General features: G+C 37.2%; 1 protein-coding gene across 1 annotated transcript in view; it reads left to right on the forward strand.

The window, feature by feature from the left end:
- The window catches only part of ARMC1 (armadillo repeat containing 1), a 35,095-nt gene that overhangs the window by 2,886 nt on the left and 17,911 nt on the right, over positions 1 to 14,298 (forward strand). Inside the window, exons 2-3 of the mRNA XM_019710700.3 lie at positions 2,215 to 2,435; positions 7,819 to 7,910. Coding sequence (XP_019566259.1) covers positions 2,253 to 2,435; positions 7,819 to 7,910 — 275 coding nt within the window. The 5' untranslated portion in view covers positions 2,215 to 2,252. The remainder of the gene's footprint in view (positions 1 to 2,214; positions 2,436 to 7,818; positions 7,911 to 14,298) is intronic.

Here is a 14,298-nt window from a genome sequence, read left to right on the forward strand (position 1 = left end):
TCTCCTTAGATGAAAATGGAGCTCTAGTTCCAAAGCCAGCGTTATATGCAAAACACCATCACCCAGAGTATTTGGTTCTTAACTGTGACTTCGCTCTTGGGCCTTTGAGCCAGCAATTGGTTTTGCAGGTTCCATTTTGGATAGGGTTTGTGCTGATGACAGCACGTAAAACTCATGGGTAAGCTGGTTTGTAAACAGAAATATTCAGGCTGTTGGTAAAAGAAGCACCTAAGAGGCAACACGTCCCCCAAACCCTTAAGTCTTATCCCTGTGTTATCAGTCTGTTGTTTTTCTTTAAATCTTTTTTCTTGCTGCAGTAACCATAGTATTTTAATTTTGAGAAAATTGTCTGCCAAATACTGTCCTGATAAAGCCCTGTTTGAGTCCTTCATTTTGCATTTGCTTGCAGAGTTAAAAATTTTAACTATAAATTTAATGTATTTTAATCTGGAATGTGATTTTTTTTTTTCTGCCTGTGGTATGTGTTAAAGATCCTTAGCAGTGGTTTTAAAATTGCTTAGAAATTATTCCAAATTATTGAATAATCTTACTGTTTTTCATTGATTTTTGACTTTGTGTAACTTGTTACTATCATTTATTGATCATTTACTATATCCCAGGCATTAATCTAAGTCCTTTACATGTACTTTTATTTCATTTGGTCAATACACCGTTTGGTAGCTGCTATAATTAACCTCATTTTACAGATTAAGAAAGTAAGACAAAGAGTTTGTGATTTGCCTAAAATCCCAGTTACTCACTGAGAGCCTGCTTTCTTATACTGAATGTATAAATAGCTTTCCTAAAAGTGTCTTTATCTCCCCCACAGCCCCCCGTGCTACTGCTTTACTCTTAATAGCTTTGTATATTTCCATACGTGGTAAGGCTCGTTCTGCTTATTACCTTTCCTCCACAAACAACTTTAATAGCTTTTCTAGAGTTATGATTTTGTCCCCAACCCTTTCCCCAGTTAGCATTGTTATTGAAATTATCATTAAACCTCCTAATTTGTGGAAAGTGTCTACACCTTTAGATTCTCCCTAAAAAGGAATATATTGTGTAACTTGATTAATTGAAGTTATTATTTATTTTTTTGTAATTTTTTTTTAAACTTTTATTTAAGTGTGTTTTTCCAGGACCCATCAGCTCCAAGTCACATAGTTGTTTCAATCTAGTTGTGGAGGGCACAGCTCACAGTGGCCCCTGTGGGGATCGAACCGGCAACCTTGTTAAGAGCACCGCACTCTAACCAACTGAGCTAACCAGCTGCCCCTAAAGTTATTATTTTTAATTTTCTGCTTATATGAAGATTATTTTTTGGTACTTTGTTTCTTTGGCTTTTGTATGTTTAGCATGTTACATTTTCTAAAATACCCTGTGTACTTTTATGGGAAAAAGGTATGCCGAATTTTAAAGAACTGTATGGAAAGTGGAAAGACTGCTGACCAGTTTAGGAGATAGTAAATAAGATTTTAGCCCAGTTTTTGTACTAAATTTTGTCACCGGGGGCAAATTATTTAACTTCTCTGTCACTGTTTACGTATCTGTCAAATGAATTACCCAAATTCTATTTCATTCTTCTGAATATGGCACACTTAGAGGTGAGTAGATGTGATTAGATTTAGTTTAGATTCACTGTGAGCTCCCAAACTCCACTGGTCTGAAGCACAGGGTGAGAAGTACCCTTCTTGGTTTCTTTGTTCACAGCCTTCTTTGACTCTTTCCTTTTTCCTAGGGGATTTTATCTTTTGTAGACCCAGTATGCTGAGTTTTGTTCATAAATGAATAAGAAAAAAGCTGTCAGCTAGCCACTTTTCCCTAAGGCACTTGACCTTGGCTGTAGAAATGCTCTAGAGGAGAAAAAGGACAGTGTTACAGTTTGAGAAGTGTAGCAAAGGTTACAAGCTTGAACTGTAGAGATCTTGTCTATTGTGGTACTGTAGTGTTAAAATGTGTATCGCTAAAAAGGAATTCATTGGAATATTGAAGAAGACATGTTCTTTAAACATTGTGCATACATGAATAATTTGATTTACTTATTTATTTTTTAGTCACCTTAGGTTCATTTTACTTCTCTTAAACTGGAATTGCCAGTGCTTTTTGGTGATTTACATTCATCTGTTTCTTTCTAAAGGTGTTATAATCCTGATTATTTAACAAATGCCATAATACACTTCAGCAGCCTAGAACTAATTTTGCAAACCATTTCTGCAGAATTTAAGAAGATTTTGTTCATGTATACGGCATAGAAGATGAATTCTTCCTCCTCCACCATGAATGAAGAACCTGACGCGCTCTCGGTAGTTAACCAGCTACGGGATCTAGCGGCAGATCCATTGAACAGAAGAGCCATTGTCCAGGACCAGGGATGTCTGCCTGGCCTTATTTTATTTATGGACCATCCCAACCCCCCTGTTGTCCACTCGGCTTTGCTCGTAAGTTGCCTTTCGTCTCAGTGTTACAATTTTTCAGTTCAGGAGGATTTGAAGACGTGTTAGCTGACATGCTAAAAAATTAAAAGTGACTGTAGAGCACGTGATAGTAAGTCTGTATTTCTGTATGTGCAGACATACATGTACGCGTCTACACCTTTGACACAAATGGTAGTATACTACACGCATGTAGTGTTCTGCAGCTTCCTTTCTTCACTTAAGAAATCTTGAGGATTTTATCAGTACAGATAGACAGTCATTAAAAAGGCACTTAATTGTCTTGTTTTTATTTTGTAACACCTTTATTACGGTGTAAATCACACACCATACAATTCACCTATTTAAAGTGTACAATTCAGTGGTTTTAGTATATTCATGAGCTTGTGCCACCATCACCACAGTTAGTTTTAGAACATTTTCATCACCTTGGAAAGAAACTACTTTTTACCTGTTCTCTAGTTCCCCGCCCTGTTTCCCCTAAGTGGCTGCGAGTTTGGCTGCGAGTTTCTTTTTGTATTTGCCTATTTCTGCAAAAATGCGTATTTATTTTTATATAAATAGGATCAAGTAATATGTAGGTTTTGTGACGGGGTTTCTGTCACTGATCATAATGTTTTCAGGTTCACCCACATTGTAGCACGTGTAGTAGTACTTTGTTACTGTTTGTGGCTGAATGATATGCCATTGTAGGGATATGCCGCATCCTGTTGGCATAAAGGATGAACGCGTAAATTCATCAGTGGATGAATTATACTGTTTTAATATAAGATGGAAAGGAAAGATAAGGAAAGGAGAGGAAAAGGAAAAATACACAGGGTCATAGCTAATAATACAGAAGGAACTACCATGTTATGAGAAATTTTGGGGGGTAGACAAACGTGAAAGAACAACACAAGACAATCAGGCAAATCCAGAATGTGATAATTTCTGGAGGACAAATAATCTGGGTCCGTAAACAATAGAGAAAGGCAGTGGCATTAAAGAGAAAGGCAGTGGGGTGGAGGAGGGGGATAGCAGTAACTGTTACAGATTAAAAGAGACTTAAGGGACATATCAGCCAGGTGTAATATGTGGACCTGTTTGGATCTTGATTTCAACAAATCAACCATAAACATACTTTTAGACAGCTTGAAACGAATATGGATCAAATCGTAGATAATAAAGCACTACTAATACTGTTGCTGGGTATTATAATAGTATGATCATTAAGTTAATAAAAAACCCATTAACTTAGGGATGTAATGAAGTATTTACAAATGAAATTACGTGTTCTCTGAGATTTGCTGTAAAATACTCCAGTGTAGTAAGTGGCAGGATAGAAGGTGAAACAAGATTGCCAAGTGGTTGATAATTGTTGAATCTGAATGATGGGTACATGGGGTTCACCACACATTTTCTCTCCACTTTTGTGTCTTCTAAAATTTTCATAACAAGATGTTTAAAAGAAAGTTAATATAATAGAAAAATTTAAACTCACTGCCCTTTACTCTTAAGGACCCATGATAAATTCCCAGTTAGTCTAATTTTATAAAATCATACAGAAAAATGACACAGGCTTTTTGTTTTCAAAAATCCAACTGTGTAATACAGATTTCCTATTTTACCTTTATTGAATGAAATTTAACAGGCAAAACAGACATTGATAGAAGGGAACAGTAGTGACACATGGGAAAATTTGCATGACCCCTAGTTTTGGTCCTATTTCAATCAGAATTGTGAAAAAGTTGAGGAAAGAGTGTTGGTCTCTAGATAAGGACTTGGAGTTGAAGGGTTTTTATGTTTTTAAATAGTCTAGACTTGAACCTGTGTAATTCAGGAGGCAAGGGGTTGCTAGAGTAAGAGAAGTTGGAGAAGCGCTCATAGTTGTTACAGAAAATGTGAAAGGTGCTAAGTGAGGAGAAGGGTGAGATTGCTCACGTGTTGAGGGGCTGATTAGTTTGGTAACACTGAATTGATAATGGTACTTATGGCTTCTGAAAGTTTTTTTCACCCCCTTCCGGCCTGCTATTTATTATAGGCCCAAGAGTCAAATAGTTGGATTTGTTCAGGGTTGATTCTTAGCCAGGTAAGTTGAACAGACCGACCATATGAGGGAGTTTAGGATTTTGACAAGGGAGTGGTTGGAATGATAGACTGTAGATGTGAGGCTGAGTAGGAAGGCGAGTCCTCAGGGAGGGACAGAGCTAAGGGGAAAGTAGAGGGGTCAGCGGGTGTAAGTTCCTAAACAGGTTGAAGAACAGGTGTGGTGTTTTTGTAATTTCATTTCAACTTCACTATTGGCTTATTAGCTGTACCCTTTTATTTTTTCTTTGTGGTTGCTCTAGGTTTATAATACACATCTTCAACTTATCACAGTATACTTTTAAATAAATCATACACTTCATGTATAAAGTTAGAAGCTTGCAACAACAGTATATTTCTATTTTCTCCACCCATTGTTCATGCTATTTTTTTATACATTTTACTTCTATGTATATTAAAAAATCTACAACTTTTTTTGCTTTAAACAGTTATTTTAAAAACATTTAAATTAAAAAAATCAAGTGTATTCTATATTTGTCCTCATATTTACCATTTCTGGCATTCTTCAGTCCTTAATATAGATTCACATTTCTACTGGTGTCCTTTTTATTCTGCCTGAAGAACTTCAACATTTTTTGTATTGCAGGTTTGCTGGTGGCTTTTTCTCCACTGCTTTAAAAGGTGTTTTTTCCTTGTCTGGCTCATATGATTTCTAAGAAGACTCCTGTAATTCTTACCTTTGTTTCACTCTATATAATGCCTTTTTCTGGCTTTTGTGATTTTATCACTGGTTTTCAGCAAACAATTTTGAAATGGAGGGTTTTGTGTTTTGTTTTGCTTAGGGTTTGTTGAGCTTCTTGGGTCTGTGTGTTTGTAGTTTTCATCAATTATGAGAAGTTGTCATTTATGATTTTTTCAAGTTTTTTCTGTCTCCTCCCTTGCACTCTTCTAGAATCCAATTACGTGTAAGCTATTTCATATCCCACAGGTCATTGTTGCACTGCTTTTTTTCCTTTTTTTTTTTTAGTCTTTTTTTTCCCCCTCTCAATGGGTCATTTTGGATAGGTTTTTATTACTACATTTTAAAGCTCACTTTAAAATGTAGCACCAGGCATTGTTTTCCCTATTTTCTGATGGTTTTCTTCACTAGCCCTGTGGCCTTTTACCCCAGACGTTTTCAAGCCAGTATTCAACCAGAAATTCTTGGGGACCCTCTGAAGTGATGTCTGGAGTGTTCTTACTGTGGAGATCCATCCCTCATTTCTGTTATTCTGCTTTGCAAATTCTAGCCGCCTGGGGTGTTTTCTGACACCAACCAGTTCTCTGATCCTCTGTGGACACCAGTAGGGTGTGCAATCCAGTTCAATTCTGACACGAACTATGTGGAACTAAGTGTTAAACTCGCCCGGTTTAAGGCTCAGTTCTGTAAGACTGCCCTTACTTCAAAGGCCAGTTGCAAGTATCAGGTCACCCATAGTTCTGACTGAGCAGCCATAAATTGGGTGTTGCAATGACCCCATCCTTAGGTTTGATAATTTACTAGAACGGCACGCAGAACTCAGAAGCCACTTGACTTCTGTTTACCGGTTTATTATAAAGGATACACGTGAACAGGTACATAGGGCAAGGTCTGGAAGGGTCCCGAGCACAGGAACTTCTGTCCCTGTGGAGTTGGAGTGTACCACCCTCCTGGCAGGTGGACGGAGTCACTAATTCAGAAACCGAATCTCCTTGTTCAAGTTATTTTATGGAGCTCAGTTTCCTCTTTATGAATAACAAAAGACACTCCTGCCACTCAGAAAATCCTGAGTTTTAGGAGCTCTTGCCAGGAAAGACAAAGACAAACGATTTTTTATTTGTTCCTAAGACCTAATTTTTTATTGCACTGTACCACCCCAACCTCCCTACCTCTGGTCTCTGCCTCCCTGACTCAGTAAGACCAGTGGGCTCCACTTGGGTTCCCCCTCCCTGTGCTACTGTCTGGAAACTGCCTCCAAAGTAGTGAGATGGGGCAATTGTAGGGCCCACCTCATCGTTTCTCTTGTCTCAGGGATTACAATTCTGTGCTGCCTCTTGTCCTTTGTGTTTAATATATGTTGTCATGGTTATTCATTTTTTATGGAGGGATGGCAGTTTCCGTGGCAGTTAATCCTTTATGGCCTGAAGTGAAAATCAAGGTAGGAATAGTTGCAGGAAAAATAGGAGATTGTAGTCGGAGAGAAGTTGTTGTTTTTGTAATTTCATAGTTGGTACCACTTTCCATAATGACCACGTGCTTTGGAAATGGATTGTAGAGGAAAACTAGAAAATGTGAGGGTCAGTGGACTTGATGGCAGAGTTTTGGATGGTGTAGTTCACGAAGGTATTCTCCTGAGAATCAAGTACCCCTTTTTTGTGTGGATGGTGAGAGATTAGGAAATCTGTAGAACAGCTAATGAAATCCCTATAGAATCAGCATGTGAAGGAAACACTTGCAAAAATGTACTTTATTTTTATTTAATTTTATTGGGGAATATTGGGGGGCAGTGTGTTTCTCCAGGGCCCATCAGCTCCAAGTCCAGTCACCACTTTCAATCTTTAGTTGCTGGGGGCGCAGCCCACCATCCCATACGGGAATTGAACCTGCAACCTTGTTGTTGAGAGCTCGTGCTCTAACCAACTGAGCCATCCAGCTGCCCCTCCAGAAGCTCAGTGGCAGCTCGTTGTCTTCAATCTAGTTGTGGAGGGTGCAGCTCACTGGCCCAGTGGGAATCGAACTGGCAACCTTGTTGTTGAGAGCTCGCGCTCTACCCAACCATCTGGCCACCAGCAATAATGTACTTTAAATCTTAAAAGTACCCAAGAAAAGTTGAACTCAGAAAATATAAGTTTGTGAGAATGAGTTCATCTTTTGTTTTTCAGTTAAAAAAATGCATTTTAAAGGTGAATTATAGAACTAGAGGCACTTGATTCCATAAAGGTAGTTGTATGTTTTGTCCCTCTCAGCAGTTTATTTTAACTCATATGTAAAAATCATCAAAGGAAAGATGGCTACTCCCTGAAATTTATAAATGGAATATAGTTCCTTGTATCCTTGACAAGATGAAGTGGTGAAAATAAAACAGGAACAGCCTAATTTTGACCTTGCAGATGAGTTAGGAACCTTTGTTTCAAAGAGCAGATTCAGCTGTTTCAGCTCAAAGGATCACCTCTCCCCGAGGGACTGCTGTGACCATCACACTGAAAGAAGAGTTTCAAAACACTTCAAAACAAATTGATTCTAAAAACAAAAACCTGTTTTTTTTCTCTTGCAGTTAAGTTAGTAGTGGGTTTAATTTTGCGTAGTCTGGACGTGTGAATTAACCTATTGCTATTTCTGCTGTAGGCTCTTCGATACTTGGCAGAATGCCGTGCTAACAGAGAAAAGATGAAAGGAGAACTGGGTATGATGTTAAGCTTGCAAAATGTTATACAGAAGTAAGTACGATGGTTAGTGTCTCCTAATGCAGTAGAAAGATGGAGCTTGTTAAATGTATACCGATTGTTAACATACAATTTTACTGGAACTTTTCTAATATAAAAGCATACTTTTTGTGGGTTATATGTCCAAAAATGTTCTGCTGGTCAAAGTTCTGGTACATTAAACATTGATATTAATAGTCCTTATGCAAATGCTCAAATTTTATTTAAAATGTTGATAAACATTGTTCTTATGGATATTTTTTAAAATGAGAAAATCCTACCTTGTATGAATTTTTGAAAATTGATTTACTATCAGAGCAACACATTTGAAAATATGCAGCATTGTAGTATACAACTCTTTTGTCACTTCATCCCAGTCTTACTCTAAAAAACCTTTATCAGTGTCATGGCAAAAAAAAGAAGAAAAAAGGCTTTTGGTAAGATTTTCCTGAGCATCATTGAGAGGTCTCAGAGACTTAGAGCTATGTAATTTGAATTTTTGCTAATGGGTAGTTTTTAATTGTACCTCTCATCTTACTAAGATTTTCATATCCATTGTCTCATTATTTATCATTTTTTGAGGTAGTTTTGACAGATAACAGTTTTATGGGTGAGGAAACGACAGAGGACAAGTTACTTGTCTGTATTCCTTCAGCTGTGTTGTCTCTGGGGATGTCTGGTTTGCTCCTTTCTTAGGCCTTGTTGATTTCTTTGTAGAAGGCTAGAAATTGAAGATTCAGTGTTTTGATATTTCCACTGTATCTGGAAGGAAAAAGGTAAGCTTTCTGAGGCTTTCTCTTGGTGTACTATATCGTGATCTTATACAAGACATGACTGCTTTAAAAACTAAAATAAGTAACCACTTAATTTATTTGATTTTTTAAGACTTACCTTGCAGTTTCTTTGGCTTGAGTGGTCACAAAAGTTCTTTTGTAATTGCCAAATACTATAAGTTGAATTATGTCAATGGAGAATCACCTAAATTGACTTCCAAGACAGTGTGTTGTTCTTTTTTTCTTAGCGCTCTTGGATTCTGGACAAATTGTATTTTATTAATCTTACTTTTTAGAGATTACTTAAATATTTGTTCTCATGGGGTCAACTACCTGCTAGGCTAGTTCTTTGGTGCTTTGATCTTTGATAATGACAAGATAGAGACAGGTTTTTTTCTTGTCTTTATCCAGGTGGTCAGTTGGGAATAAATAACAAAATATTGACTGCCATCAACTGTGTTAATCATTGCCTATGGTTTGAGGTCAATTCCATTAGTGAAAATTTGGATTCTAGTTCTGACTTGAGACAAATGATTTCTTTGCCCCTTGGTTTTCTTATATATGAGCCTAAAGTAACACCTACCAAGTAATTGAGGATCCAATGGCATAATATATGTAGAAATGCTTTGTAAATTCTAAAGTGTTGTGTAAAGTATAAGGTTTCATCATTCTCATTCCTAGTATGCTCTAATGCCATATAGTTAACTAGTTTTAACTGGCACATTTAGTTCTATTGGAAACAGTGAAAGGGTTAAGTATAATATGGATGCTTCTGTAGGGCAATTTTATTCATATGATGAACTTAAATTAAGGTTGTGTATTCTTTTAACTGGCATAGTAATTGAAGTTGAAAATATGTGGTAAAAATTTTTTCATGTAAGACATTACCTGAAAAATTAATGTTGATTTATTAAAATACACTTTAAATTTGAACTTTTATTAGAGCAAGTTTTAGAGGTGTCATAGATTTAACCTATAAAACAATTTCTTAGCTTGGTTGGCTAAGGTTCGGTATGTATGTATGTACTTATGTATGTATGTATGTGAGTGTATGTATATACAAGATGTGATAAAAAACTATGGTGAATGTTTACATTTAAAAAAATTGATTACTGTGAAAGACACATTGCCATTAATCCCCCTCAAAATACTCCCGCTCTCTTTGAATGCACTTATTCCATCACGCTTGACACTTTCTGAAGCAGTTCTGGAAGTCCTCTTTTGTGAGTGTCTCTAGTTGCACTGTCATCGCTGCCTTGATGTCCTGAATCATTTTGACTTTGAGGAAGAGCCAGAAGTCACACGGTGCCAGATCCGATGAATAAGACGGATGAGGATACACCGTAATGTTTTTATTTGGCAAAAATTGCTATAGCAGAATTGATGTGTGACAGGGAGCCTTTCCATTGTGATCACAAAATACAGTGAAGGCTGCTTCCAAGTGCCATCCAACGGAAAGGCAGGGATCTTCAATATGGGAAGCGGTGTGTTGAACCTTAGTAATAGTGTGTGACACGTTTCAACTTGTTCAGTGCAGTCAGTCAGTTGAGAGAAGGTGTGTTTTAAAGTGCCATAAATCGTCTTCCATCATGGCAACGCTCCGTGTCACACATGGCTTCTGGTATACGGCAATTTCTGTCAAATAAAAACATTACAGTGTGTCTTCATCCACCTTACTCACTGGATCTGGCACCGTGTGACTTCTGGCTCTTCCCCAAAATCAGAATGATGCAGGACATCGAGGCAGCCATAACAGCACAACTGAAGACACTCACGAAAGAGGACTTCCAGAACTGCTTCAGAAAGTGACAAGAACGATGGGATAAGTGTGTTAGAAGCGAGGGGGTGTACTTTGAGGGGGATTAATGTGTCTTTTACTGTAATCAATTTTTTTATTTAAACATTCATTGTATTGTTTGATCACACCTTGTATGTGAGAGCTACATCTATAAAATAGAAGGGAGACTACTTTTACCTTTTTTTCTCAGAGAAGTGTTATGTCAGTTGAGGTTATTATCTTGGCATCTCGTGCAAGAAGGAGATCTTGAAATGGAGTTAGACTTGGAAGAGGTTTATCGTGGGGTACAGTCTGTAAAGGTGAAGGAGGATGAAGCGAGATTGAATTCCACTCTTTAGACTACCATGAAGATTGACATCTGTAAAAGGAATGTGGAGAGGAAACTGAGCAGAGCAAGGAGAGTCTCAGCTTGCTACGCAAGCGCAACTGGGTCGGGGAGCCCCCAGGCAAGGAGGACCTTGTAGATGAGTTTTCCTTAGGCAGAAATGGCCTGGCCCTAGTGTCCCCACTGTTCAGTCCTCGGCTGGGGGCTGTGCTGGAAGAGCCAGGCCTTGGAATGAAGGATTGAAAGGTGGGTATGATGAATCTCAAAGCCACAACGAGGGGTGGTAGCTCTACTGGACTTCCTGCTGCCGAAAGGCAAATTTCTTTCTTAAAGGGAGATCCAAGCAGTGTATCTCCATGGCTGACACAAGTGGCTTATGTTTTTCAAGCCACTTAAATAGTATGTTTTTTAGAACAATGTGGTATTTGTCGCTGGCCCCTCCAGTAGTAAAACAGATGTACATCTGTTGTATACTCAATGATGATAATTTGATCTGCTAGCCCTCTCAAAAGGGGAGATATGATATAATAATTCTTATATACATTTTGCAGCTCATTTGGCTGTTGGGAGATCTCAGGTTTGAAGGTTGCTTTTCAAGCTTTTTAAAAGTCACCTCTGTTTCCCAAAATTACCATCTTAGAAGTTTATCAGTATATTTGAATGTTAACAGTATGTGTTTTGGCTTGTAAACATTGAGACTGAAGTATTAGAATCAGGCTTTAGTTCAGCATATTTCACTTTGTGTTGTGAACTATCTCATGACTTGGGCATGACTTTCTTTGTTTTAAGAAATTAGATAACTCTGGCATTTTCATTATCTCTTCATCTACTTGTTTCTTTCGGGTGCCTCTATTAACAACCCTCACAAACCAAAATGAAAAGTTTTGATCACATAAAGCAGTGTAAGTCTTATATACAGTAGTCCCCCCTTGTCTGTGGTTTTGCTTCCTGTAGTTTCAGTTACCCACGGTCCACTTGGTCTGAAAATATTAAATGGAAAATTCCAGAAAATAAACAATGCATACATTTTAAATTTGTGTGCCATTCCGAGTAGTGTGATGAAACCTCGAGCCAGCCCGCACTGTCCTGCCTGGACATGAATCATCTCTGTCGAGAGTCTCCACGCTGTAGATGCGCCCTGTCCATTAGTCACTTAGCAGCTGTCTGGCTCATCACATCACCTGTCTCGCTACCGCAGTGCTTGTGTTTAAGGCAGCCTTACGTTACTTCATAATGACCTGACAGCACAAGAGTGGTGATGCTGGCAATTCACGTATGCCAAAAAGAAGCCGTAAAGTGCTTCCTGTAAGTGAAAAGGTGTGCATGGATAGGGACAAAACAGTGTATATATAGGATTTGATACTGTCCGCAGGTTCAGGCATCCACTTGGGGGTCTTGGGATATATCCCCATGGTTAAAGGGACTACTGTATGCACAACTTACTTGAAACTTTAAACATACATTCTTTAGTCGTTACTTTGTATTTTGACGTTTGCGTTACCAGATGCAGATGACTGATCATGTATCACTAGTGTAGCGTACCTCATGTATGAACTAATTGGCATCCATTTTATGTAGGTCACCTTGTAAGCTGTAGCACCAGAGATCTATGTTCTATACTGTTTTCTTTGATACGGCTGCCCCATGACAGCCAACCGGTCAGGATGGGACCCTCTCAGTATCTCTCTGTTTAGCAGTACTGAATTAGGGGGATATTTAGCTGTGGTTCTATGGAATTATGCAACGAAGGAAGTATAAGAAAGATCTTCCCATACCCCAGAAAGAGCCACAGAACAGAAAATGTGTTGTGAAGGGATGTTGCTTTATTGACTGAAGAGAAAGCTTCCATCTGGCAGTGATCAAAGGGGAACTCAAAAAGCAGAAGTAGGTAGCAAGAGTGGTAGTTATTCTTCATGTGGGAAGCAGAATATTTTATACAATAGGGAAAATTCTGTGTACAAACATTCTTACCCTTTAATCCCCATGGTATGTTTTGCTACAGAATGTTGCTGAAATTTTTAACATGTTATTCAACAGCAGGTTTTACTTGTGTTGAGGTCAAATTGGTGCTTACAGATCAATAATTGGACTGAATTCAAAGTCACTATTTCAATTTTTTAATGGTGAAGAGAATTTGAAGTTTTCTGTCCGAATGAATCTGGCATTATGTTGTAATTTTAATCTTTTCCATAAATAAAAATTCATCATTAGAGGTTAGAACCTTTTTACATTTTTTAAGTCCTGGATCCCTATGTGAAGAGAATTTTCAAAATGTCAACTTAGGGGAACATCTGAATCATCTGAATCCAGTTTAAGACATTTTGTTAATTTGTATTTCAGGAGTGATACTTCTGATATAAGATACATTTTATGAAAGTGCTTGTGAATATCTAACATGAATTATGCTATAAATAAAAGCCACTTTAATAAAATGTGGCATTGCAATGAAAATATCTCATCTCATCTGGAGAACTTCCTAAAAATTCTAGATTTTGAAACAGTGCTATAATAAATGGTGGTCTATTCTTGCTAAAATCTTGGATGAAAAATGTGTACTTCATTTCTTTATGCCTGTTTTCTGTTCTTTTACTTTTTAAAATGTCATTTAAAAATCTTAATACAGGTATACAGTATATGATTTATTTTGTAAAAACTAGAAAATATAAAAAGGAATAAAACACATAATGCCATTTATCTTTTCATTTCAGTGTGTTTATGTATATTTTAAAACTTTAGATTAAAATGGTATCAGACTTATAGAAAAGTTGTAAAAACAGTACAGCTACCCAGATGCCCTATATATAGATTCCCCCAATTTTAACATCTTTTCATTTGCTTTACCATTGAAACATTTGCTTTATCATTCTCTCTCCATACATGATGTTATTTAATGCATATATTCATAATATGCTGGGGGTACCAAAAAATGTATACAAGTGAACACTTTGGTCAATGTTGCTCAAGCAGTCGTTCACCGTAATCAGAAGTGTCTGGACGCTGATGGTATTCACTTTGAGCACCTCTTGTAATTGCAGAAGTGAAGCGTGACTTGTATTCATCTTTTGTTATTGGTATATATCCTGTATTACAATTTTAATACAGTTTGCATTTCTTAAAATGTATATACATTTTTTTGGCACCTTCTGTATATATGTATATATATTTATATTCATTGTGAAGTATATCTTTTAGGATTAAGAAAAGCTCCCTTTGTCATGTTTACTGCTTGGATTTGGGGCTGGAATTCTACTTTAATATCAGTACATAATCCCTATTCTCATTGTTTCTACATTTGCCCATTCCTTTATTTCTGAATCACTTTGCTTTAACTGTTTTGTGAGCCAAATTAAAAATCTTCTAATTGGTGAGCTAAGTCCATTTATATTTATCGGTTTGACTGATATATTTCATCCTAACTCATTTTGTTGTGGTTTCCATTTATGTTATAGTAGTTGTGTTTCTCTCTCTGATTATTTTTCTTTTATTTTGAAAATTTTTTCTGATAGA

Source organism: Rhinolophus sinicus, chromosome 7 (assembly GCF_057876585.1).
Source record: "Rhinolophus sinicus isolate RSI-liver-muscle chromosome 7, RSI-T2T, whole genome shotgun sequence".
NCBI lineage: Eukaryota > Metazoa > Chordata > Mammalia > Chiroptera > Rhinolophidae > Rhinolophus > Rhinolophus sinicus.